Source organism: Uloborus diversus, chromosome 7 (genome assembly GCF_026930045.1).
Source record: "Uloborus diversus isolate 005 chromosome 7, Udiv.v.3.1, whole genome shotgun sequence".
Lineage (NCBI taxonomy): Eukaryota > Metazoa > Arthropoda > Arachnida > Araneae > Uloboridae > Uloborus > Uloborus diversus.
This window is the reverse complement of record NC_072737.1, coordinates 13,619,002-13,643,363: the sequence shown is the minus strand read 5'-3', so window position 1 is coordinate 13,643,363 and position 24,362 is coordinate 13,619,002. Positions and strand designations below refer to the sequence as shown.

The following is a 24,362-nucleotide window of genomic DNA, read 5'->3' as shown; positions in this document are numbered from 1 at the left end:
AACATAAGCAACAGCGTTAAAAAACATTGGACTAAACATGTCGCCATGTGATTTTCTTTGTTTTTCGTTGTCATTTCTAGATTTATTATCTTCTTACTTTATCTTTAAATATAAGCTGCCATAAGTAATTTTAAAAAAAAGTTAAAGGAACAAATTTTCAAAAAAATTCAAAATGTTGTTGAGTGTGTTTTATTTTTTACCGCAATGTTATTTATTTGTTTTCATTGAATTATTTGTTTATGATTTAGGATTACAAAGACATCAGCAGTATTTATTTTAAGCTGCGCTTTAATGGCTCTTTTTGCACGATATGTTCAGCTTTAAAGACTTTTTATATTGTTCTATACGACGAGTGACGGAATTTGACTGAATACAGAAACTTTTCATTTAAATTTGATCTCAGTATACCTCCGATTAAACACAATTCGTCTTTTTATTTAGATAAAATCTACATCAATGCATCCAGACTGAGAAGATCAGTTATTTTCATGTATTAAAGTGGTAAGGTTGACTCTTATTTAGTAAAAGAGTCATTGTACTTCAGCTAAGGCGCAATTAACGTTTGCAGTGTACTCATCTGTAAGTATCCCACCCAGGGCTGTGGAGTCGGAGTCGGAGTCGGAGTCGAAGAGTCGGAGTCGGACTGATTTTGGGGTAAAGGAGTTGGAGTCGGAGTCGTTAGAAAACATGCCGACTCCGACTCCGACTCCGGGTTTCTTTTTTTCTTTCCTTTTCCCTGACTCTCCTTGCATTTTTTAAAAACGGACTACCAATTGGTTCGATTACATGTATAAAAAGATACTAATAAGGAAATAAATGCCATTATGGCAATCAGCTAGCTTGAGTGCTTATCGAACTTTCTGTAGCTGTCCCCTAGTTTGCTTGCTTTTTAACTTAACTAATAGCAACTGTCAGCAAACGGTTTTGTTGCCTAACATTTTCAAGTAATCACTTTCAAATAAAAATAGAAATATAGTGTTTTTTTCGATCTCAATTATAAAATAGTAAAAGAAACGTAACAAATTAGTAAATTGAGGCCAGTAGCTAAGATTGAAGCGTTTAAGGGTAAACGGCAAATTCAAAGAAGTTCTGGCGCGAAAGTACGAATCCAAAAGATTCGATGAAATAATCTAATGTTTTTTTCTTTATTAAGACTATTTCTATAAGCTTGGTTCTCACTAAAAAGTATGGAACAAAATAAGTGTAAATGATTTCTTGATTACAACACTCAATAATTGCAGTTAATCTTAAAATCTTCATATTAAGGTTAATTCAGCCAATAAAATTTAAATTAAAAATTTAGCGAAGAAGAAATATAGGTATAGTAACCGCTATTCGTACAAATTTATATACCGCCGCATTTTGTGTAAAATTAGCTTCTGACGTATATGTGCCCTATTTTTGTTGAAATTTTATTGATAAAATATAATTTAAAATATATTCGCAAAAATTTTCAGAATTAAAGTATTTGTATTTTTTATAAACTCTGAAATTAACTTTGGGTGTCATCTACCAGATGGGTGTCACCCGGGGCGAACCACCCCCTCTCAAGAACTTGGATTTAGAAAAAAAAGCTTTTTTTCTCTCAAGTTACAGCTTTAAAAAATTGAAAGCACACGATTTGATCAATATCTATTTGCTAAACATTAAAGGGGGGCAAATTACAGATAATCCTTTTCAAATTTTTTAAAAGGGATTTTTAAGTCATCTCACTTTTTAACTCGTAACTATTGGAAAATTTGATCTTTAAATTGAATTTCTAACGTTGTACGCGTCTTAGGTTTACAATAAAAAACAAAATGCGAAATTTTCATAAAAAGGAATTAATATTTCAATCTCTGTTTAGAGGTTTTCCCCCTTCCCCTGAAGAGAGCGAGGGAGTTGAAAAAATACAATTATTTTTTTTAATCCGGAGTCGGAGTCGGAGTTGGAGTCGGAGTCGGGCGTTTCAAAATCCAGGAGTCGGAGTCGGGGTCGGAGTCGGTCATTTTCCTTCCGACTCCGCAGCCCTGATCCCACCTACAGTGGGGGTAAAAAAAATTGTATCATCCGCGCCGCAAAGGAGAGGAAAATCATCCCGACTGCAGTCAAGCATCCCGTATCCCAGATAATTTGGGGATGTATTTCTGATTAAGGAGTTGGTGGGCTTTACTTTGTGCAAGGAACAGTAATCGCTCAGGTGTATATTGCCATTTTGGAGGAGAAATTGCTTCCTACTATCCAGTATCACTTTACTTCAGTTCCGAACGTCATTTTCCAGGATGATTCTGCTCCGTGCCATAGGGAAACACTGGTAAGTAACGATTTAAAAACCTTCATCCTGCCATTAAACTTAAATTGACATATGGTTAAATATTTTTTTTCTCTAAACTCACACGCAGGTGAAGAAATGGGAAATCGAGCATGAGGTCAGCAGTTTGCCTTGGCCCGGAAACAGCCCCGATCTACGTAAACAGTTATCGGATTACTGCCAAGGTTTGTTTCATAAGTTTTGCAGAATTTCACATACATTCATCGTTAATCGGTCGACCAAAACTTCTCACATAATCCCATTGTTGTGAAAATGCAAGGTTGATGCATTTTTTTTTTTTACCAGCACTGTATGCAGTTCGTTTCTTGTCTCGTCCAATGTCTCATAAATGAGCCACCCAATCGTATTTCGGCTAGGACGCGATTCACGTTTTCAATGTATGAAATCTGTAAGCATGGTATGCAACACATCATTTTGATTTCCTGAATCTCGTTCTCATATCTCAATAAGTGATTCACTCTTTGAGAGAGGATATTGAATCCAGTGGAAAACGAGACGCCGTTCTAAGAATAGAACTCCTCCTCAGATTCCCAAAGGCAGATGCTCCTCACCAGAATAACTTCTCGGAGGATGTTCCACGAATAGAAGGCATTCCCTCGGAAGCGACGGTTCTCTTGATCTTGAACCACAGTCTGGGGGTAGAGGTTCAGCGACAGAGCGGGCGATGCCACTAAATCTCGTTTGTCAAACCTAATGGGCTACACGCGAAAAGTTTTGCAACATGCACCATGACAGACTTGTTAGGATAATTTCACGATTACATCCAATTGGCAAACAAGGCAGAACACAAGAAAAAAATGTTGTGGTTAATAATACAATGATTGTTTTATAAAGATGAACGAATTTAGAATATCCTTCCAGATACAGAAAAAAACCCTTCATCGCTTAAATATTATACAATAAAAATTAATTTTTGAAATCATTTTTGAAAAATATTGCTTTTAGCAAACCTTTCTGGTACGTTACATTTAGATTAATATACAATATTAGGTCACCTTATAAATTATTTCTCAATTCATATTTCGTTGCAAAGAGTAAAATTACTGACTTCATTCAAACTTTTACTGATAACTTATTACTATTATTAATGTAATAATAACAATAATTATAAAAAGACAACAGTAATAGTAAAAATAATGATAATAATAATAATTATCATTATTAGCTTTCTTTCTTTCGCTAGCAACTTTCAGTTCTGTTCACATAAAATCAGCGAAATTTTCCGTTTATGAAATCACTTATATCTTTATTTTCGCGAAAATTACGGCTTGCCAAAAGAAATGCTTTTTAGTACTCGTATTTGAATTTTGGTGTTAAGTTATCAAAGTTGCCCGTTATTATCAGTAAACAGTTTTAAATCTTTTAAAGTACTGATATACCCCGGTGACCTGACCAGGATCTCCGTGGATAAAATGATACCTGGCCTCCCAATAAACACTTTTATAACACACGAATTCTTGTATTTTAAAATAATTTACTTTTATAACACCTTTTTATAGGAATATCATTTAAAATTGCAGTCGAAAAGCAAAATAAATATTGATTTCCTGAGAGAAAAGGAAAGCGCCCCCTTAAGCGTTCAACGCTATCAAACGTTGACCGGTAGAAGGCTGTAAAAAGTATTGGGGATTACTGTTTCGCAGAAATTATGCTGCTCAAAATTAAAGTTCCAGGAAATTAAATTAAAACTTTTCCTTCAAAAACAGGGTTCAGATGTTTTTACTGAAAAATAGCTTATATACTTACGTAAAGGTTCCTCTGGAGGGGTTTGCAGAAACTGGAGTACAGCCATTGAAATTTCTGTTGCCATATCCTCAAATAACTGAAAAGAAAAAAAAATAAATCTTTTACTTTAGCTGTAGTCCCATTCTTCAAAAATTACACCACACTATTTATAAGCCAAGCTCTTTCTCAAGCAAACGTGTTTTTCTAACATCCATAACAATGAATGCAGTCAATTTAAAATACCCTTTTGAAACAAAACACGACTACTCCTATAAAAAGTTTTTTTTCTATCAAACATGAATTTCAATATGTCAGTTACCTTTGTTTTTTAAACAAGGGATTGAACTTTATTTATCTTTTCATTCTCTTTATTTCATACTAGTGGTACCCGCACGGCTTTGCCCGTAGTAGAAAAATTAAAAGGTCTTTTGGTTCGCCTGTATATTTACAAATAATGTACGGTGAATTTTCTCGCCAAATGGCTTGTATCCATGTAACGGTTCCACGTTATGATAATTTTGTAATTTACTCGTCCATCTTATGACAGGTTTGTACTTAAAATTGGAATAGAAACAGAACGACGTCAAATTTTCGGGAAATCGCTTTGAGGTGCACACCCCCATGCTACAAACTAACTTTGTGCCAAATTTCATGAAAATCGGCCGGACGGTCTAGGCACTATGCGCGTCACAGAGATCCAGACATCCAGACATCCTCCGGACATCCAGACAGAGAGACTTTCAGCTTTATTATTAGTAAAGATTCACATCTTTAAAGTGAACACAAATTACCTACCTCCTTCCTTACATAATTTAAATGTAATTGAAACAAGTTCATTAAAACAGTAATATAAATTAAACTATCTTTTGTTGTTTTTTTTACTAATGCTCATATCTACACATAAAATAGGGAATATGGATGAGGACCTGTAAACCTAAAGCAATTTGAAACTGAATAAAATTCAATTTTTCTCCACATCTCGTGAAGGTACAGGGGGAACTGAACATTTCCTAAAGAGAGAGCACCCCTTCTTCTACTTCTTCAACCCCTTGATCCATAATTCAACGAATATCAACGTAATTGAATTAATTGAAAATATAGTCAAAGTACATAGACTTCAACGATTTTTCAAAGTCTTGTAGGAGCACAGAGACAACTCGTAAATCGGTTAATCCATAAACCGGATAAGCCGTACTGAGAAAATGTGTTGATATGTATAGTAAACTAAGCTAACCCAGTTGTCACAGGGCAATTAACCCTCTTGTGGCAAGCCCAAATATACTCGGTAGGTTAATAAATGAACAGAATTATTGGAAATCTTTGGTTACCTCCTTCTTTAGAGCAAGGTTGAAGACGAGGGCGCAGCCGACTTCCTTGGTGCTGGGGCTGAGCAGGGCGTGCACTGCTGCTGCCGTCGTGCACCGAGAGTTGCTGGTGGGGCGCCCGTTCTCGTCCTGCCACTCGGATATGTAGGTTAACCAGTCGATGCAGGAAGGATTAGCACTCAACTCACACAGCTGAAAGAAGATATTAATAGCTGATCAACATTTGGGAATAAAAACACCTGAACCCCTTATACAGTAAAATCCCGATCATCCGCGGAATTGGGTGGCACAAGTGCTGCGGATAATAAAAATTGCGGATAAACATCAAAAAGGCAAAAATGAGGGACAAATAAGGTTAAAATTGCTCTCTCTCAAAAACTTAGCTGTATTGATGCAAAATACTTTCTTCAAACAGGGAAAATATGTATTGTACCGTAAAAATGTTTTGTATTTTTGCACGAGAGAACTGAACATCAATAAAGAACAAGTGTATGCACGATAAAGAAAGCACAACAAATAAATAAATAAAACAACTGAGTTTAAATTTACAATTTTTGGACAAAAAAACAGCGTTTGGTATTTGATTTTTTCTGAAAAAATACATGTTCCTGATTGTTAATTGACTCGCTGATAATCGGAAGTTTACTGTATGTACTTTCTGATACTTTGTACTAAATCTTGCCTGTAGCTTCATCTTCAGGTATGGATAGCGATTTTGTATAGGCTCTGAGTGGCTGAGGCTTGATTAAAATAACTTAATTGGTATTAAGCATTTTAACAACTAATTGACTTAACTGATACTCATCCCTTTGATCAACTGAATATTGACAAATTCTATCAATAACTTAATTGATAAATATCACTTTAATCTTTGATATTAATCACTTTTATCAACAACAAGTGCTCAGGTGACAGCGTGTAGTTGGTTTTAAAATTAACTATAACGGCGCCCTTTCCTATATCTGAGTTAGATTTTTGTTGTTTTTCTACCCTACTATCCAGAAACACAAAACATAGATATAGACTCGGTTTTATTTACTTTGCTTTTATGAACCCGACTGATACTTAACTTTATAATAACGTCCTTTTGATTTCTTGGCTGCCACTGTAGAGACAAATGATTACCTTCAAAATAGTACCAACTACATTCAGCAATTCTGTTTATCAAAAATTATGCAAGTTAGTATTTTATTTATGAATTTTTGAACAGCTGCTTATAGACCCTATTCCCCACACATTTTTAGGAATTTTAACTAAACGTATAAATGTGCAATGTGTACTTTCTAAAAAAAGTGTTGTCAGTGTCTGGGCAGATCAAAAACAGCTACATCAAACGTGTTCAGACAAGCCTAACCTGGTGGCAATTGAAGGATACATCGGTCCCAATCACAGCATCATGAAGGTTTCAAGCAGGGGTGCCCCCCTAAGAGCAAGGGCACACCCCCTAAATATCGCAAAGACCCCCTAAATCAAGAACCCCCCAAAGAAAAGTAAAAACTACCCCTCGAAACACTTCTCCTAAAATGTTCAATGACACAGTCCTGCGCCATGATCCCCCCCCCCCCGGTGGACACCCCTGGTGCGATGACATCATTTTTTATGTGTGTTATTTATTCACATTTGAATAACTCAAGGAGTAAGAAGAACAAGGGCACCACGTGGTTTCTAGAAACCTACTTTCGAAATTACCAAAATAAGAGGAAGAATCTGTCCAGTAACTTGACACTAGCAGATATCCTGATGCCTTAAAAGAAGTATCTAGTTGAGTAAGACAAACAACGTTAGAAAAAGCACAAATTTGCTAATTACAGCAGACGCGTGTTTCGTCGTTACAGGGAACGCCTTTTTCAATGCAAAAAATAATGAGCTTATGGATGAAAAGACATCCGACAAAAGTCGGTCTTTTCATCCATAAGCTCATTATTTTTTGCATTGAAAAAGGCGTTTCCTGTAACGCCGAAACACGTGTCTGCTGTAATTGGCAAATTTGTGCTTTTTCGAACGTTGTTTGTCTTACTTTACTGTTCAGCACAAAGGTATTTATTTATCTTAAGTATCTAGTTGGTTAATTAGAACCAACAATGATTAGTTTTACACTAAACGAATACGTAAGACATCAAAAAACGATAAATGAACTTGGTTCTATAGGGTGCATCGAATTTGGAACAGTAAGGAATCTAAAATAATCATATTGGTTCCAGAGTTTTATGAAAATTCACTACATCAGCTGTGATGCTTACCAGAAGTGCAGTATCCATCTGTAACTCTTCGCTGAGGTGTTCAATCCTCCGGAAATGCTTCATGAGGCTGTGGTTCTGTCTGTCTTGGTGAAGAAGCAATATGGAGTCATCTTTCCGACACACTGCGCGGAGAACCTTCAAAGACAATGCTGGTATGGACGGATCTTCTTTGTTTTCCATCAAATGATCTGCAGAAAGGAAGCATTTTTTAATATTTAGTTCCCAAATCATAAAATCTTGGTGCACTTAATTTGTGATGCTGGAGCTGATGAAGCTGAATCGAGCTCTTAATTTTAAACGGTGCAGAAATTGTTACTGATGAAAAATGAATTGATGATGCGTTTAATTAGTCAGTTGAAACTATTGTTCACCACAACATTCTGCTCATAAAATGTAGTTAGTGGATGATTTTAGATGTAGTTAGTGGAGCATTAAACGAAATTAAATCTTTTATTACTCATTCACTTTTAACTTTTGTTTAAACGCTTACAGAGTGTTGGCAATCGTCCGTTTCGCTGTTACCATTGTTTCGTTCTAAAACACGTCAGCATACACCGGTGTACTCCTGAAGTTTTTTTTCCTATGGTTTTTAACTGAATTAACTTTTGTAATGAAATATTTGTTACATTCACGCTAATTACAATCTAATTTAGTTCCCCAGGATTTTAGATACAACACTTGGGCTGGTAAGAATCTTAGAGTTATACTTCTATTGAAAAGTTTCAACATGAACAGGATGCAAACAGAAGTGAAATAAAAAAATGACGACCAGTTAATGACAACTAAGAAATCTGTAAACAAAATATTAACAAAAATTAAATGTAAAATCCAGTGTCAGTTTGGCAATAATTTGCGAGATTCCCGTAGATTCCTATGTTAAACCACTAGCAAGATATCTGTAGATTAGTAATGTAAAACAGCTTTTCCTTTGTAACAAACTAAGAAGTATGGATGCTTGAAAAATGCCCCTCTTCTCAATCTAGTGCATTTTTTATAGTATTTTTTGTCCTTTTCATGCATTTTGATTAGTTGTTGTTAGTTAAATTTCAAATTTCAGACGCCCAACAAAAATATTAAGTTTCTTTCTTTTCGAAAGTTAAATTCCCCATATTTATTACACTTTACAGGTACAACAAAGGATTCATGGTTAAAAACTAAAAGTAAGTTTTTAAAAATATAAATTTAAGAAGCATAACTTCTAACGCACACTGTCCAAGCACCATTTTTTTTCATTTATAAAATAGAGGTTGTTTGGTTTTATACCAAGCAATGTATTCAACAAAAAATACATACTTTTCCGTATTGTTTAGGACAAGTAACTGTGGGGAAAAAATTGCAGGTAACATGCGATCAACTACCATGATGTACTCGTTTCTTTTTCTTACCCAAAAGAAGGAAATTATCTCCAAAATGCATATAAAAAATTTTCAAAAGATCTTTAAACTTAAGATATCTTTATATATTTAAGAAAACCACTTAGAATCGATTGGAAACAACTGTATTAACGAAGCCTGTACCGGAACACAGTGAGTTGTTCATTATCGTGAAAATTGACTATGAAAATGACTATTACACTTGAAAATTGACTATGAAAATAAAAATTGAAAGTCCACCAGGAAAGTTACTCATATTTACGAAACTTAAAGTTAAGAGTGACACTGATGACGGTAATAAATGCTGATAGTAATGCTTTGGTATTCCGAAGAATTCCTAGCGATTCAGACATTTATCAAATCTTTATCCGTTTTTAGATTTCTACAGGATCTATGAGATGCGACTCATAAGTACTTCTCTAGATCTCCTACAATTGAGGGAGAAATTGACATTTTGCTTTCATAATTCTCACTGTACTTAAATGATTTACGATAATTAATACAAACCAATTTTGTACAATTTGATACTATTATATAAGAATGAATGAATTCTGGAAAAATAATTCATTAAGTGTTCAAGCATTAATTAGTTGTTCATCATTCTCCCTTAAGGTGGCGAAATGTTCCTAAAGATCAGTATGCATTTTACAATATACGTCAAACGCCATTTCAATTAGTACAGACAGCACAAAATAAATCATTTCAGTTTTCATGTAAATGTTTTTTTCTATTTTGAAGTTACCGCCCAAAGCCGGGATCTAAAATACACCGCTCTGGTGGTGTATTTTATGTATTTCTGCGTTATCCCTGGCTTGGGGCGGTAACTTACTTCAAAATACCCAACTTTGTCTTCAATCTTTGAGTCGAACCGCACCATTGCTGCAGTCACTCGTTTGCTGTGCTAATTCTACATTAGCTACTCTGTTTGGCTCTGTTGGCTCCTTTAAGAAGTTTTCTGCCTCCATCTCAGCTGGCGGTGTATTTTACGTGTTTTTTCTATATTTTTGAAGCAAAATGGAAAAAAAGTTCTGGATTCATTTTCTCACCGAATGTATTAAGATGCGAGGTGCCTAGAGCCCAAGCACCCCCCTCTGTGGTGATGTACTCCATGATGTCACTCAAATCTCGCTTTTCTTCCGGACTCAACTTGGCGTCTGTCTTTTCCATCAGACTCCGCAATAAACTCGGACCCTTCAGAAATAAAACAAATATTCGTTACAGTTTTCAAACTCCGCCGTTTTGATGATTTTCGTATTTTTGAAAATATTGGTATTTTTTAACGATATTCTGTATGTGTGAGACAACCAAGTCAAACTTTTGATAGAAAAGCAGCTTGGAAAACGTGTAAGTAAAACCTTTAAATTGTAATTTTATGCATCGCTATACTGCTTTTTTAATGCAACAGCAAATAAAAAAAACGCCAATATTTCATTGCCAAAGAACTACAGTAAGATATCTGAGCCTGAGAACAACAGCAAAATATCTTTCAGTTACTCTGAGGCGACAATATGGTCATTGGAAATTAATCATTAATTCTCACCACTCATACCGCCTATGATGTTTGCCATACTAACTTTTAAAAATATCAAGATAATGGTAGAAATGATTCTACCAGTAGACTAATCGACAGGCAATTCTTCCTTTCCTAGGACTGCACATAGATTTATCTACCGCATTCTATCTACAGGTCTATCTAGCTTCAGTCATACCAGCATGGGGCAACAATTACCATTACATGAAGCAGCAAAGAGGGGTGTAAATTCATAAACTAAAAAGTTGAAGCTGAAGATAACTAGCACTGAAATACACCGCCAGCTCAGTCAGCCGAGTCCAGCCGAGGACTGTAGTTTCATGCTTATCAGCCCGGCATAGGACTACCTGAGCTGGAGGTGGAAAACCTCTTAAGGAAGCCAAGAGTGCCAAACGAACTGGTAGCTAATACAGAATTAGCCTTTAGATTGCCTTCAATCTTCGAGTTGAACCGAACCATTGCTTCGGTCACTCGTCTGGTCTGTGCTAATTCTGTATTAGCTACCAGTTTGTTTCGCACTCTTGGCTTCCTTAAGAGGTTTTCAACCTCCAGATCATTCACTTCCTATTACGGGCTGATGCGTGCTTATAAGCACGAAACTGCAGTCCTAGGCTGGAATGACTGAGCTGGCGGCGTATTTCATGTATTTCTGCCTTAGCCCTGGCTATATGACGGTAACTTACTGAATAACTAGCACTGGTCGTAAGAAGAAATCTCATATATGCTACACAATATGATTTAGAAAAACTTTTCGATCAAAACCTACCTACAGTTTGAGTTTTCCCTGTATTTTGCTCAAAATGTACTCAAAAAGTCCACTCATATCCCTTTGCTTCACACCGGTTCATTTTGTCGATGTAATAATGTCTAAACAAAAACATTTTTGAAATGCGAAATCTTCTAGCAGCACCTATATAATGGCGCTATTGCACATGTACGCAATTTATTGTACGGAAACCAATATCTCTTTAGAGCTTAAATACGTATATACTACTTATATAATATACGTATTATAAACTTAAACTTACTTATAAACTTAAAAGTTAGCTACGTTATTAGTTGTTAGCTTAAAAGTGTGAAATGCATCTTATATCAGCATCGAAAAAATATGTTTCAAAAAAAAAAAAAACTTAGATGTCTTAGGTGGCATCATGTTAAATGGGGAATCCTGTATTGTAAAATATATTCAAGAAATGTATTCAAAAAGTCGAATAATAAACTTGTGTGTCAAGCATTGTGTTTTACTTTACTGAAGTAAAAATTAGGAAATAGTTAACATGCTAACTTAATATTCCTTACAAATCTTAATACACAAATTGTACTAACCACGAATTGCTTTTGAGTACACGAAATGCATTATGAAAATACTTCTGTCTTAAATGAATCTACATTTTTTAAAGAGTTGGGAGAATGACTGCAAAATGAGCTTAAAATACACGAAATGAGGAAGAAACATTTTCTGATACCACAAAATAATTGATAAAAATGATGACTTGAAATAAAAGGAAGGAATATTACTAGCTAAAGCACTAGTCATTTCTTTTGTATTTGAAGCCGACTGTTTCCTGTTAATGAATTTTTCTCTCAAAAAACTCAGTTTCTAACTACTTTAGTGTGATAACAATAATCAAACAATAGATAAAATGCAATAATGAATTCAAATCAGCGTATGTCAAACTTGTTCAATGGCCGACACTTACGTCTACTTCTGGAAAAGTGACAGGAGGGTCTTCATATCGTCTGCTCCTTCGCGGGGTGTAGGCGGGAAGTGTGTCTCCATCCTCCGCACTAACTCCGTCTTCTGCTGCAGCCGCTGTTCTGTCAGGTGCTGGTGGTGGTGCAGCCTGAAAATATATCATTTAAATTAGTGGTACCGCACGACTTTGCCCGTAGTAAAGAAATTAAAAGATCATTTGGTTTGCTTGTATATTTACAAATAATGGATGTTGAATTTCTCACCAATTTGCTATATTCATTTGCTTGCCCATGTTACAGTTCCACGTTATGATAATTCCGTAATTTATTCGTTCACGTTGTGATAATTTGCTAGGTAAAATTTTCTTCAAATTGGAATATAAAAGAAACAAAATAGAATTTTCAAAAAACACTTCAAGGTGCACACCTCCATGCTACAAACTAATTTTGTACCAAATTTCATGAAAATCGGCCGAACGGTCTAGGCGCTATGCGCATCACAGAGATCCTGACAGAGGTCCGGACATCCAGAAACTTTCAGCTTTATTATTATTATTACTAGTGACACCAGCACGGCTTTGGCCGTAGTAGAAAATTAAAAGGTCTTTTGGTTCGCCTGTATATTTACAAATAATGTATGATGGATTTCTCGCCAATTGGCTTGCCCATGTTACGGTTCCACGTAATGATAACTTGGTCATTTACTCGTCCATTTTATGATAATTTTGCTCGGGAAAATGTTCTTAAAATTGGAATAGAAAAAGAACAAAATCGAATTTTCGAAAAATCACTTCGAGGTGCACACCTCCATGCTACAAACTAATTCTGTGCCAAATTTCATGAAAATCGGTCGAACGGTCTAGGCGCTATGCGCGTCACAGAGATCCTAACAGACATCCAGACACAGAGAGACTTTCAGCTTTAGTATTAGTAAAGATTTTAAAAAAATCAAACTATACTGATCAACACTTAAAATTTATTTCATCGTTTTCACCCGCATAATTTAAGTAAAAGCTCGTTTTGAAACGTGGAGGCACTTTCGTCCATTCAACGTCAAGATATTGATGGTCACTTGTAAAGGGACATCTTGTAGGTGAACCATTTTATCCCCAACACAGAATGATTATAACTGCTTAACCATCGGGAAAAGGCATCATCAGTCAAATCCACCTCCACAATTTGGACAAGAGGTTGACGGGGAGGGTAATTCTCTCCAGTCACCAGAACTTGTAGTAAACTTGCTTCGCAAAGTTTATCGACCAGAGTACTTTCAAGCCCAGATTATTTGAAGACGTTCAACACATGTACTTAGTGGGTGTTTAAATTTTGAATCCAACATTCCCAAATCTTACACCCTAACCACTAAATACCGTACTGTATAAACAAAGAAAGAATTAAGGGGCCTAAGGACCTTTAATCTTCAGAATTTTCGATTTACTGGAAAAAATATATGTTATACATAATTTTATTCTGAACAATTTGATACCTTATTTATTACCATACGCCAAAAACTTTTCGAGTTATTTTATAAATGCGTAAACTTTCCCCGTAGAGATTTATGTTAACAGCAGCTGTTTAAGCCTCTTTTTCTCAGGTGCCGATTTCTTCGGTTTTCTCGTTTTGCGCGCATGATATTTTAGAAAGTTTTTTATATATTTCCGTAAAACTTTTCATACATGTTTGTCTGATACATCTTAACGATCTGAACCTAAATTTCAACTAAAAAATTAAAGTTAATATTTAAAAATAAATATTTTTTTACCCAAAATGTTGGTAATTTTCCATATTAACTTACCAAATTTCAAAAAAATAAACAAATAATTTTAAAAAAATAAATAAATTTAGGTTCAGGTCATAAATATAAACCAGATAAACATACATTAAAAGTTTTACGGACATATATAATAAACTTTCTGAGATATCATGCGCGCAAAACGAGAAAACCGAAGAAATCGGCACCTGAGAAAAAGAGGCTTAAACAGCTACTGTTAACATAAACCTCTACGGGGAAAGTTTAGGCATTTTTACTATAACTCGAAAAGTTTTTGGCGTATAGTAATAAAAAAGGTATCAAATTGTTCAGAATTAAACTGTGCATAACATATATTTTTTCCAGATAATCGAAAATTTTGAAGTTTAAAGGTCCTTAGACGCCTTAATCGAGTATTGTGCGGCTCTGAGAAGTTGAGCTCCGACTGAGACAATGTTTACCTCTCTTTCGGTAAATAGGGAAGGGTAATTGGCTCTAAGTCTATCTAAAGTTGAGTTGAGAAACTTTCGCAGTAGTTTTTAAAAATATTCCAACTAAAATCCGAGCCAATAACGCGCCTATTTTTCACTAAACTCCCCTAAAACAGGTAAACATAGTCGAGGTCACAGCTCAGACTAACTAGACTCACTAACCAGAGCTGCACAGTATTTATCCTCAGGTGGAAAATTTGAAGCATGAAAACATTAAAAAGTATATATATCTTTCATAAAGTTACAAAATCTTTAACAGTTAGGGGGGAAATTAACATTCAGAATCCTCAAAGCTTGGTTCTCATTTTTTTATGTTATGTGATATTAGTTAGCTTTAGTAAACTTATATATTTTTGAACACCAATCATGCAAAGGAAAACTGAAGGGAAAAGAAAGAACACGAAAATCTCACGTTCTTGTTCTGAAAGCTAGATTGCTATTTCTCCAAATTTAAAAGCTCGCTTTTTAAACAATTTTTTGATAAGTTCACTATGCGTAGAGACATTTTAGTTAAAATGTACTGCAGGTTATGCTTTACATAACGCTAAACCTTTTTATTAATATACTAGCTGTACCCGACGCGCTTTGCTATGCCAACGAAAAAAACATCATTATACTGATTTTCATGAAAATCGTTTGAACGGGGCAGAAGTTGCTACTCTGCTGCAGTGCCACCTGGTGGCGAGCGGCTTCAATGAGCATATTATGCACCTTCTCCGCGGAAAAATACATATATATGGCAATTTTCATAATAATCGGTCCAGGTATCCAGTGAAGCCGTGACGATACTCAAATTTTGTACTCACGCAGTTTGCAAGATCAATCAATCGCTAAAAATATCAAATAGAAAAAATTTTAAATCCCCCCGTTGCATGAAAAGCCATAAAACAATAAAGAAAGAATTTATTTGTTCAAACTCAAGAAAAATGGCGACAGCTAACTTCTTATCAATGAGATCTTTCACTGAATTAATTTCTGCAGCCGATCACTTTATTCGTATTTATCCAATGGATTGCGACTTAAATTGGAATAAAAAAGGAACTATCGATCGGATTTTTTTCGAACTGGTCTATAAACATTCTCAGTACCAAAAATAACAAACGGTGAAAGTTTCAGCCAAATCTGCCGGGTAGTTTTTGAGTTCATGGATGACATACAGACAAACATTCATTTTTATATATATAGAAGAGGGAACAATATCTTGTCTAGTCTACTTCCGTTAAAATTATGTATTATTATTTCTATCGTATGAGATCTGCTTAGGATTCGGAAGAGTGCTAAGTAGTCCTCAGCAGCAAAAAGGATCACAACCACTGGTATAGACGGCCCCAACTATAGTAGCTAATTATCATATTGGTTAATACAGTAAACCCTCGTTTAACGTGGGAGCTTCGTTAAACGGAAATGCCGCGTAAATCCAAACCGCGTAAATTAAGACTTAATATTAGGGTTAAAATAGGGGTTAGGTTCCATAGATAAAAAAAAAAACCCTTAATTCTAGTAATAGATAAATATCTTCACTAATAATAAAGCGGAAAGTCTCTCTGTCTGGATGTCTGTAGGATGTCTGTGACGCACATAGCGCCTAGACCGTTCGGCCGATTTTCATGAAAGTTGGCACAAAGTTAGTTTGTAGCATGGGGGTGTGCACCTCGAAGCGATTTTTCGAAAATTCGATTATATTCCTCATCTATTTCAATTTTAAGGATATTTTCCGGAGCAAAATTATCACAAGACGGACGAATAAATTACGAAATTATCATGACATGGAATAAAAGAGCGAATGAACATAGCCAATTGGCGAGAAATTCATCATAAATTGATTGTAAATATACAGGCGAACCGAATGACCTTTTAATTTTCAACTATGGGCAAAGCCGTGCCCGGTACCACTAGTATATAAAAAGTTTCATGTGTACTTATTCCAATACATATATGCACAACGTATATAAAGAGAACATGAATAAACTTAGTGTTTATAAAGTAGAGCTGGTTATGTTATTTCTTTGGCATTCAAGAAAAAAAAATCATCTGTAGTTCTTTGTGGGGCATTAACGCTTCCATGACCACTTACGTCATTTCCTTAAAGGGACCTTCCTTACTAATAAATCAGAAAGCTTATTTGCCATTGTCAAGGAATGGCTCAAAATGCTCAGTGTGAAAGCTTTTGGTTTTGTGTCATCGATGTCGATATCCTCGTTGATTTCGTTCTCCTTTGTCACTTCTATAATCTGTTCTTCCAGTGAGTTCTGAGTTGAGTGAGTTCTATAACTTTTCTTCTGTAAAGAGCTCTGGAACTAATCGCAAAAAATGTGTCCAGTGGATCAAGCTCGCTTGTTAGCATGCAAAGTGCAGTTTATTACTTGTTATCTGCAATCTCAGGAGTTGGGAATTTTAAAGAGGGGAAGAATTTATCTGTTTTCAATACCACATCTGGTAAAATCGAAACTCCCTTGTAAAATAAAATTAAGGTGTCAAATCTTAAAACGCGTATAATCAAAACCGCGTAATATGAACTCGCGTAAAACGAGGATCTACTGTAGTTGTCTATCAAACTTACATGAACACAATGAACAGATCGCTTTAGTATCGGACGAAACATTTAAACCAAAAAATGAGTCTTACTTGTGCGCTTGCTTGTGCTTGTTCCTCCGGGGGGTTGTTATTGTTATTATTCTCTGTTGGCTGTGGGGCGGGTTTGGGTGGTTCCTGTGAGGTCGCTCCGTTCATGGGGCTACTCTCCCCAGCGGGCATTGCTACAGAAGAACGCTTTTTGCGAGTGGCACCGTTTGACTAGAAGATGAGAAAGGAAATAAGTGGCAAATATTTCAAGGAATAAGAATATCAAGAATTATTACGAAACAAGAATGTAAATAGAAGAATAGAAAGGAAAAGAAAAGAAACAAATTTGAATTAAAAACAATTTGCATCCCATTCAGGGATAGCTATTAAAAATGAAATCGCTTTCAACCCTTTATCATAGTTTAAAAAAAAGTAATTCAACTTCGCTTAATATTTCATTGCAGCAAACCTCCTATTTTTTTCTTCGTCGATGCCAGTGCGAGGAAAAGCAATGCCTTCTTTTAAAAATATACCACGAAATTAGCCTTATCTATTATATTAAAAATGTTAACTGCAAGCTGTACAATAAGGAAAAAAACATTATTTTTACTTTAAACAATTATTTTAAAACTAATTTTTCAAAATCAGGCCCAGATTTTACTTGAGTTCACGCTGTTTACTGTACGCACACGGCATGTTTTTTTCTCTGCCTTAACACTGCGCGGGCAGAGAAACGTGTTTTAAAACGGAGTTGTCGAAGCATTCTAAGGGAACGTGTGGCTAAGTGAGAATAACAGGAAAATAACAGAATTTGTGAGAATAACATATCCTTTTTCTTTTCCAAAATGAACAAGTTATACATTTATTTTGTAAACTACAGTACGTAAATGAAGATGTATAATAAAACTTGCATTGAATTTATATTTTTTATTTTTGGCAGTAAATTTGTACCTTCAAAAAAAAAAAGTTTCAAATTTTCACTTTTTTTACATGGGACAACGTGAGAAATAAAATATTTTTCTTATCAAATGCTCTCCATTTAGTTATTCAAAATATTTTTCATCAAATGTCTGAACAAGTAAATGAATAAATGACTAAATAATTAAATAATGAAGCAATAAGCGAATAAAATAATTGAACAATAAATTAATGGATGAGAAAAGTAAGCTTTAATGAAATAGTGAATGAATAAAAATATGAGTGAATGAATGCATGAACAAATAAGTGAATGAATGAATGAAGGAACGTAAAAAAAATAGATAATGAATGCGATGCAAATGGGGATGTGAAAGGGATGTAAGGATTGAATAAATAAGCGGAATGAACAATTTCACTTTGTCCGTTGACAAATAATATTAAACAATTGAAATCAAAACAAATCAAATGTTAACTAATTAAGCACTTGAATAGACATCAGAAGATCTCTATTACTACTTAAAAATGTTAATCACAAAAATTCTCATTTTATTACTACGGAAAATGTATTTAATAAATCGCACAATATCACTATTTTTGTATCAAATTTTGAAAATAACTTATCCTGTTAATTTTCTTGATCTTTAGAGCTATTTATTTTTGATTGGAATCAAAACACATGCTTAAGAAATGAGTTCAAATATTGTCCGATAGGTGGCGCTTCTAACTGAAAATATTTCTCCATTTCACTTTGCACCACATTCTCGTACTGTATGTTGCAATTTAAGTGTGGAATCTGGTATTGCATAAAATAGTTGGATATTGCATGAAAAACGGAAGTAATGCGTAATAATTAAGAGACCCCCATTCATTAACTATTCGATTACAAAGTTTCATGGGAAGTCATTAAAATGCCTTTGAGAGCTATAACTAAACATAAGCTCACAAATCGAAAGTAAATTTTTGGCTATTTTCACGTTTTGACTTCAAAGCAGATTAGAAAGAAGATTCTAGATCGTTAAGAAAAATCTTTTTTCATAATCTGAGGTTTCCCTGATGCTGCAAGTTTCTCATACAGAATCAAATTTTTCGGAAAATGTAAGATTCTTCTGAAAAAAAAATCTAAAAAGAACTAGAAATGTTTACTGTAAGAAATGGTTAAATGAAGTTTGCTACTGAATTAGACAAAATTAATAAGGGCTTTGCTAGAAAGGAGACGCACACTGTAAAAAAAAATTGTGTTACCCTTACTCCTGGCAGCTAGCTGCTTCCGTAGCAATGGAGTAACTCAATTGATGAAACTGGTGTAACGTTACGCATCACTCATAACGTTACACCAGTTTTATCAGTTAAGTTACTCCATGCTATGGATGACTCTAGCCGCCGGAATAAGGTTACAGTGCAGAATTCTGCCACTGCACGCATTTTTTTTACAGTGCGCCAAGGCTATTCAATTCCAGTTGAATGGGATGATTAAGAGATATACTGAAAACTTCTAAATCTGTTCAGACTAACAAGGTCATTTGATGAACGTATATACTTCTGATACTTCTGCTTCACAACATTGAATCAATCAAAGTAAATTATTGAAAGTGCTTTTTGAAAATTTGATCACAGAAATTGACGAAAACTCTGGTTTCGTCTTGAAACTGAAAAAGCAATTTACTGCTCAAAGAAGGTAGTTTTTTCCCGTGGTCTACACCTTATCTAAGCACCAGTTCCGATCCCAGTTTGTAAAAAATCTTTCACTTCAGTTCTTTATTTAAAAAATCCATTTAAGTAATCTATTAATCAATAGCAGTAATTTAAATGAAATATCCGACAATGACGGATCTAGAAATGTTTCAAGGGGGGTGGGGTTGATTTTTGATTCTCTTCTTGCTACAAATCTGATTTATACATGTTGGGGGGGGGGGGGGCTGCCGCAACATTTTTATCTAAAGCAACTAAAATATAGAGATTTATCCTAGGAGATTTCTGAACCTATTCCTTTCTTTTCCCATAAAAGAGGTACTCTAAAATTGCGTTTCAGAACTTCAATTTTTTAATGCTTCCGTTGGAATGCATCGAAACCCCTTCCCCCCTAACATCATCGAAGTTAGTCTAAAATTGCTTTTTTGAAACTCTAATTCGGAAAAGTTTCTGGGAAGTAGATTTGAACTGTACTCGTTTCCTTATCGTCATCGATTATGGCCTACACTTGCGTTTTAGGACTTCAATTCGGAAAAATGTCCAGTACAAGGTCCCACAAGGGAGGGGCCATCACCCCCCATCGCCCCTCCCTTGGATCCGTCCTTGATATCCGAAGTGCTATAGGGCAGCTTGGTGGATGGTCATCTAAATTCTCACCTGTTCGGACTTGCGGTCTCCGTCTTGTCCGTCTGGAGGATTGATCTGCTGCGACTTTTTCCTCCGTCCACTTCCACCGTTGGGCTTCACTCCGTTAACCTCGGCGTGACCGTTCCTGTGTTCCTCGGACACCACGGGTCCGAAGCTCAGGCCCTTTGACCCTTCCGCTTTCAAACTCAACTTGTGAAAGTACTCTGTCAGAGCGGAACTGAGCGTCCTGAAAGGGAATATTGAATAAGTCCACTAGGGCAGCCAGAAATACCTTTTGAAGCGGAGTTTTTTGATCAAAAATACCTTCTGGTGTTTTATTTAGTTTTATTTTATTTCATTTTATTTTGATCAAAAATACTTACTAGAGGGTGTTTTTTGATTAAAAATACCTTCTGGAGGGGATTTTTTTTAATCAAAAACCTTCTGAAGGAGTTTTTTTTTATCAAAAACCTTCTGAAGGAGTTTTTTTTATCAAAAACCTTCTGAAGGAGTTTTTTTTTTTTTTTTGGATCAAATCTGCCCTTTCATATGCATAAACTACTGTATTATAATTTGCACCTATGTTAAAACCAATGTCTCTGGGGGGTCTTTTCACGCCTCCCCCCCCCCCCCCTTCGTTGCGCCACTTGGACATTTCTGTGATCGACGATATTACCTGAAATCGAAACAATTACTATCACTAAATTTAGGAATCGAATGTAACACAGGAGCGGATACAGATGACCATTTTAGTGGTAGGGGGGGGGGGGATCATGTTGAAAAATGATCCCTCCCACGCATGAAAGAACTTACGGTTTTGGTACTAAAAATTTCTAAAACTGCCTAGAGTTCCATAAAAAGCACCAAATTGGCCAGGAGTAAGGTACTTAGTAGAGCATAAACGTTACTAATTAATTTCATAAGCAATGAAAAGAAGCAAACTTTCCAATATTAACTTGAAAAAAAATAACGAATTGAAAATATTATTGGAATCGTTTACATTCTATTCATCAAGTTCTTGAACACAATGAGTTCGAACCCTGGGCCTTTCACATGCACGGGGTTCGATGTAGACTCATAATATTGTCGATGGGATAGGGACACATGACCTGCAGGGGGACATGACCCTCACGACCCTCCCCTTGTATTCGTTACGGTTGTAACATATACTGCCAACCCCGCTGAATCGGGTGACGGATAAACAAATACCTCGCTTTGTAAGATTACTACCTGCCGGAACCGAATATTTCTTTATGGACGCAAAGTTAAAGATCCTGGTATAATCGAATAAAATACCCAAATAATCTAGGAAGATTGGTCTGCTTTTATAAATGTTGTTGCTAAAAAAAAAATTTGAATAATGTTAAAAAACAGCGCAAAATAAAAACACATATTGACCGCCTCTTTTTATTGTATTTATTATCATTATAATTTTTTATTGACAATGTTGGAAGGGCAAAGTAGAGGGTTCCACAAGATTTTCAGAAGTAAAGGTGATATTTCTTCAAGAAAACCCAACAGTCAAAGTTAAGTTTTGAAATTATAGAAATTTCGTTCTTAAAAAGCATGATTAATTCGGATTTAGTAAAAATATACTCACCTTAAGTTTTAAAAATATGGTCAATTTTTTTTTAATGCCTACTGTTTGAAAACTACTGATACTCGTGTTATAAACTTGCTTCAGTTCAAGGAGTATCCTTGAGTTCAGTGGTCATAATTATTACCATACTACATTTCCCCCACTAGTATAGTCTATGTCAGTTCAGGAAAAATAAGGGAAAATATTTCCATCATATTCTCGGAAACCTTAGAATTAACTTATATGTAAATACAGAAAAAATAGCGTATTTTTGTTTTTAGTATATTTGTATTATAGCATATTTTTGTTTATCTATATATATATAAATGGATGTAAGTAAATTTGTTCCCTAAGAGCTCAGAAACTACCCGGCAGATTTGGCTGAAACTTTCACCGTTTGTTCTTTTTGGTACTGGGGAGGTTTGAAAAAAATCCGATTGATAGTTCCTTTTTTATTCTAATTTGTCCAAATTTTCGCATAAATTCCCCAATATGACGGTGAAAAAATACGTGCACATATTAAAATTATGTGTCCATCGAAAGCGCTTATTTTTCTGCTGAAGATGGCATCTGTTAGAAAGTTCTAAGTTGTATGAAAAACGAGTTATGAGCTTTTTTTGTTCCATGTTCGAAGGCTTTCCTCAACCCAATTCATTATTTAGTGTATCATCTCAACTCCCAGTTCATAGTTAGAATAGTTGAATGTTTTTGTGTTTCGTCTGACTGTTTGAGGCTTTTCTCAAGTCAAATCTTAAAGTAACGTTTTTTCCCCAAGATTGGCTAATAATAACTAGATTTGGTTGATTATTTTCCATTTAAACGGAACTTTAATGTAATTAATGGGTTTTTTTTTATTATTTGTGCTGATTGGATTTTTTAATCATTATCCAATCTAACCGCAGAAACCTCGCCAAAATTTATGCAGAAAGATTTCAGTAGCGGATGCATTTGGCAGTTTTTTCAACTGTCGCAGATTCTGAAGTCAAAGACTACGTAATAATGTTTGTCAGCTTTCACCATGTAAACAAAATATCGTCAATTAAAGAAACTTTAAAAACTTTTTTTTACTGTAAAATAATCCAGCAACTGAATTAAGCAAAATCCATAAACAGCACAAAAACTTCCATTAATGTGACTTTGTGCACAAATTCAAACCATCGCCAAATTTTACTACTTATTTTGGAAACATTGCGGGTGAAATTTGTTTAGCGCCATTTTATGGTGACCAAAAGTATCTTAGCATATGGCGACAATATCTCTTTAACAAAAATTAGTAACATACCGTTTTTCAAAGTAAGACGGGGGAGCATTATCCAAGGTATCCCAAAACGATTCCCGCAAATTCGGTAGTATTTTAAATCGCAGCAAGAACCCACAATAATTGAAATTTTCGAAAATAACTAAAGCAAGTTTAAGGGGATCACGGGCGCGCGGCTACATTTTTTTAAACAGTTCTTTCTTATATAGACATACAGAGAAGGTAAGATTCAATGTAAAAAAAAAAGTATTAACTGATAAATCTTTTTAAACATGTGAAGTTTAATTTCATATTTCGGAAATTCTTAAAATTTGTATACGCTTAAATTTCGTGTTTTCGTTTCTATGTGAATACTATTTTGCTCTTTTTACTTACTGCTACTTTAGTTTTATGAGTATGGAAGAAGCTAGATTTTAAATCACGTCAAAAAGGTGTGTTTTAAGTTCTTTTACTTAAAACAGAAAACAAATGCAAGTAACGATTTTTTCTCATAATTATTGCAAACCCAGGCAACGCCAGGTATTTTTGCTAGTATCATATATTTTATTTTCGCTGTAATAAAAGATACGTCTATTTATTTACGAATACGCTTTACTTTATACCCATATTACCCGAATCATCCAGCCTGTGATTTATTCGGATTACCTTTTGGTCCTCAATCGTTATAAATTAGGTTGTACTGTATTCTTCATTTAATATTATCAAAGAAATTTAGAATTTTCCACCGTAGATTTAAAAATAGCTTGCCGCATTCGTTTCTGCGAAATTGGCAAGTATTTATAAAGCAAAAAATGACTACTTCTTATAACATTCAACATGTTTCTTGGGTAGACAGTCTACAGAGCGTTGCCAAATTCCACTAAATACCCAAAATCATCTCTGCCAACTGGCAAAGGCGACCGCCATTTTTTTTTTTTTTTTCAAAAATAGACACGTGATCGATTCTTAAAAACTAATCTGTGGCACTGCTCAACAATCTTGCTTCTTTCAAGTTACATTGCCAAGTATGTTACTCATCTCCATCAAAGATGTCAAAGTCAGTTTTGCTTCAATTTCTATTAAAATGCTTATAAAAAACCTCTTTATAAAAAGTAGATGTGTTTTTTACTTCCTTTTACAAAATAGGAAGTATTGTATTCGTGAAAAAAATTTCACTCAAAAATCGACCTTGATTTCCATTTTGCTCACCCAAGAATGAATGTTGAGTTTTTTTTTTTGGATTCGACCACACGTGGATAAGTGCCTAAGAACGTATAGACACGCGAAATATCCATTTTGACGATTTCCA

General features: G+C 34.8%; 1 protein-coding gene across 1 annotated transcript in view; it reads right to left on the bottom strand.

The window, feature by feature from the left end:
* The window catches only part of LOC129226269 (uncharacterized), a 71,410-nt gene that overhangs the window by 9,520 nt on the left and 37,528 nt on the right, over positions 1-24,362 (bottom strand). Inside the window, exons 5-11 of the mRNA XM_054860870.1 lie at positions 20,268-20,484; positions 17,067-17,234; positions 12,206-12,349; positions 10,021-10,165; positions 7,602-7,789; positions 5,365-5,553; positions 4,058-4,133 (exon numbers count right to left, since the gene is read on the bottom strand). Of these exons, the coding sequence (XP_054716845.1) occupies positions 4,058-4,133; positions 5,365-5,553; positions 7,602-7,789; positions 10,021-10,165; positions 12,206-12,349; positions 17,067-17,234; positions 20,268-20,484 (1,127 nt within the window). The remainder of the gene's footprint in view (positions 1-4,057; positions 4,134-5,364; positions 5,554-7,601; positions 7,790-10,020; positions 10,166-12,205; positions 12,350-17,066; positions 17,235-20,267; positions 20,485-24,362) is intronic.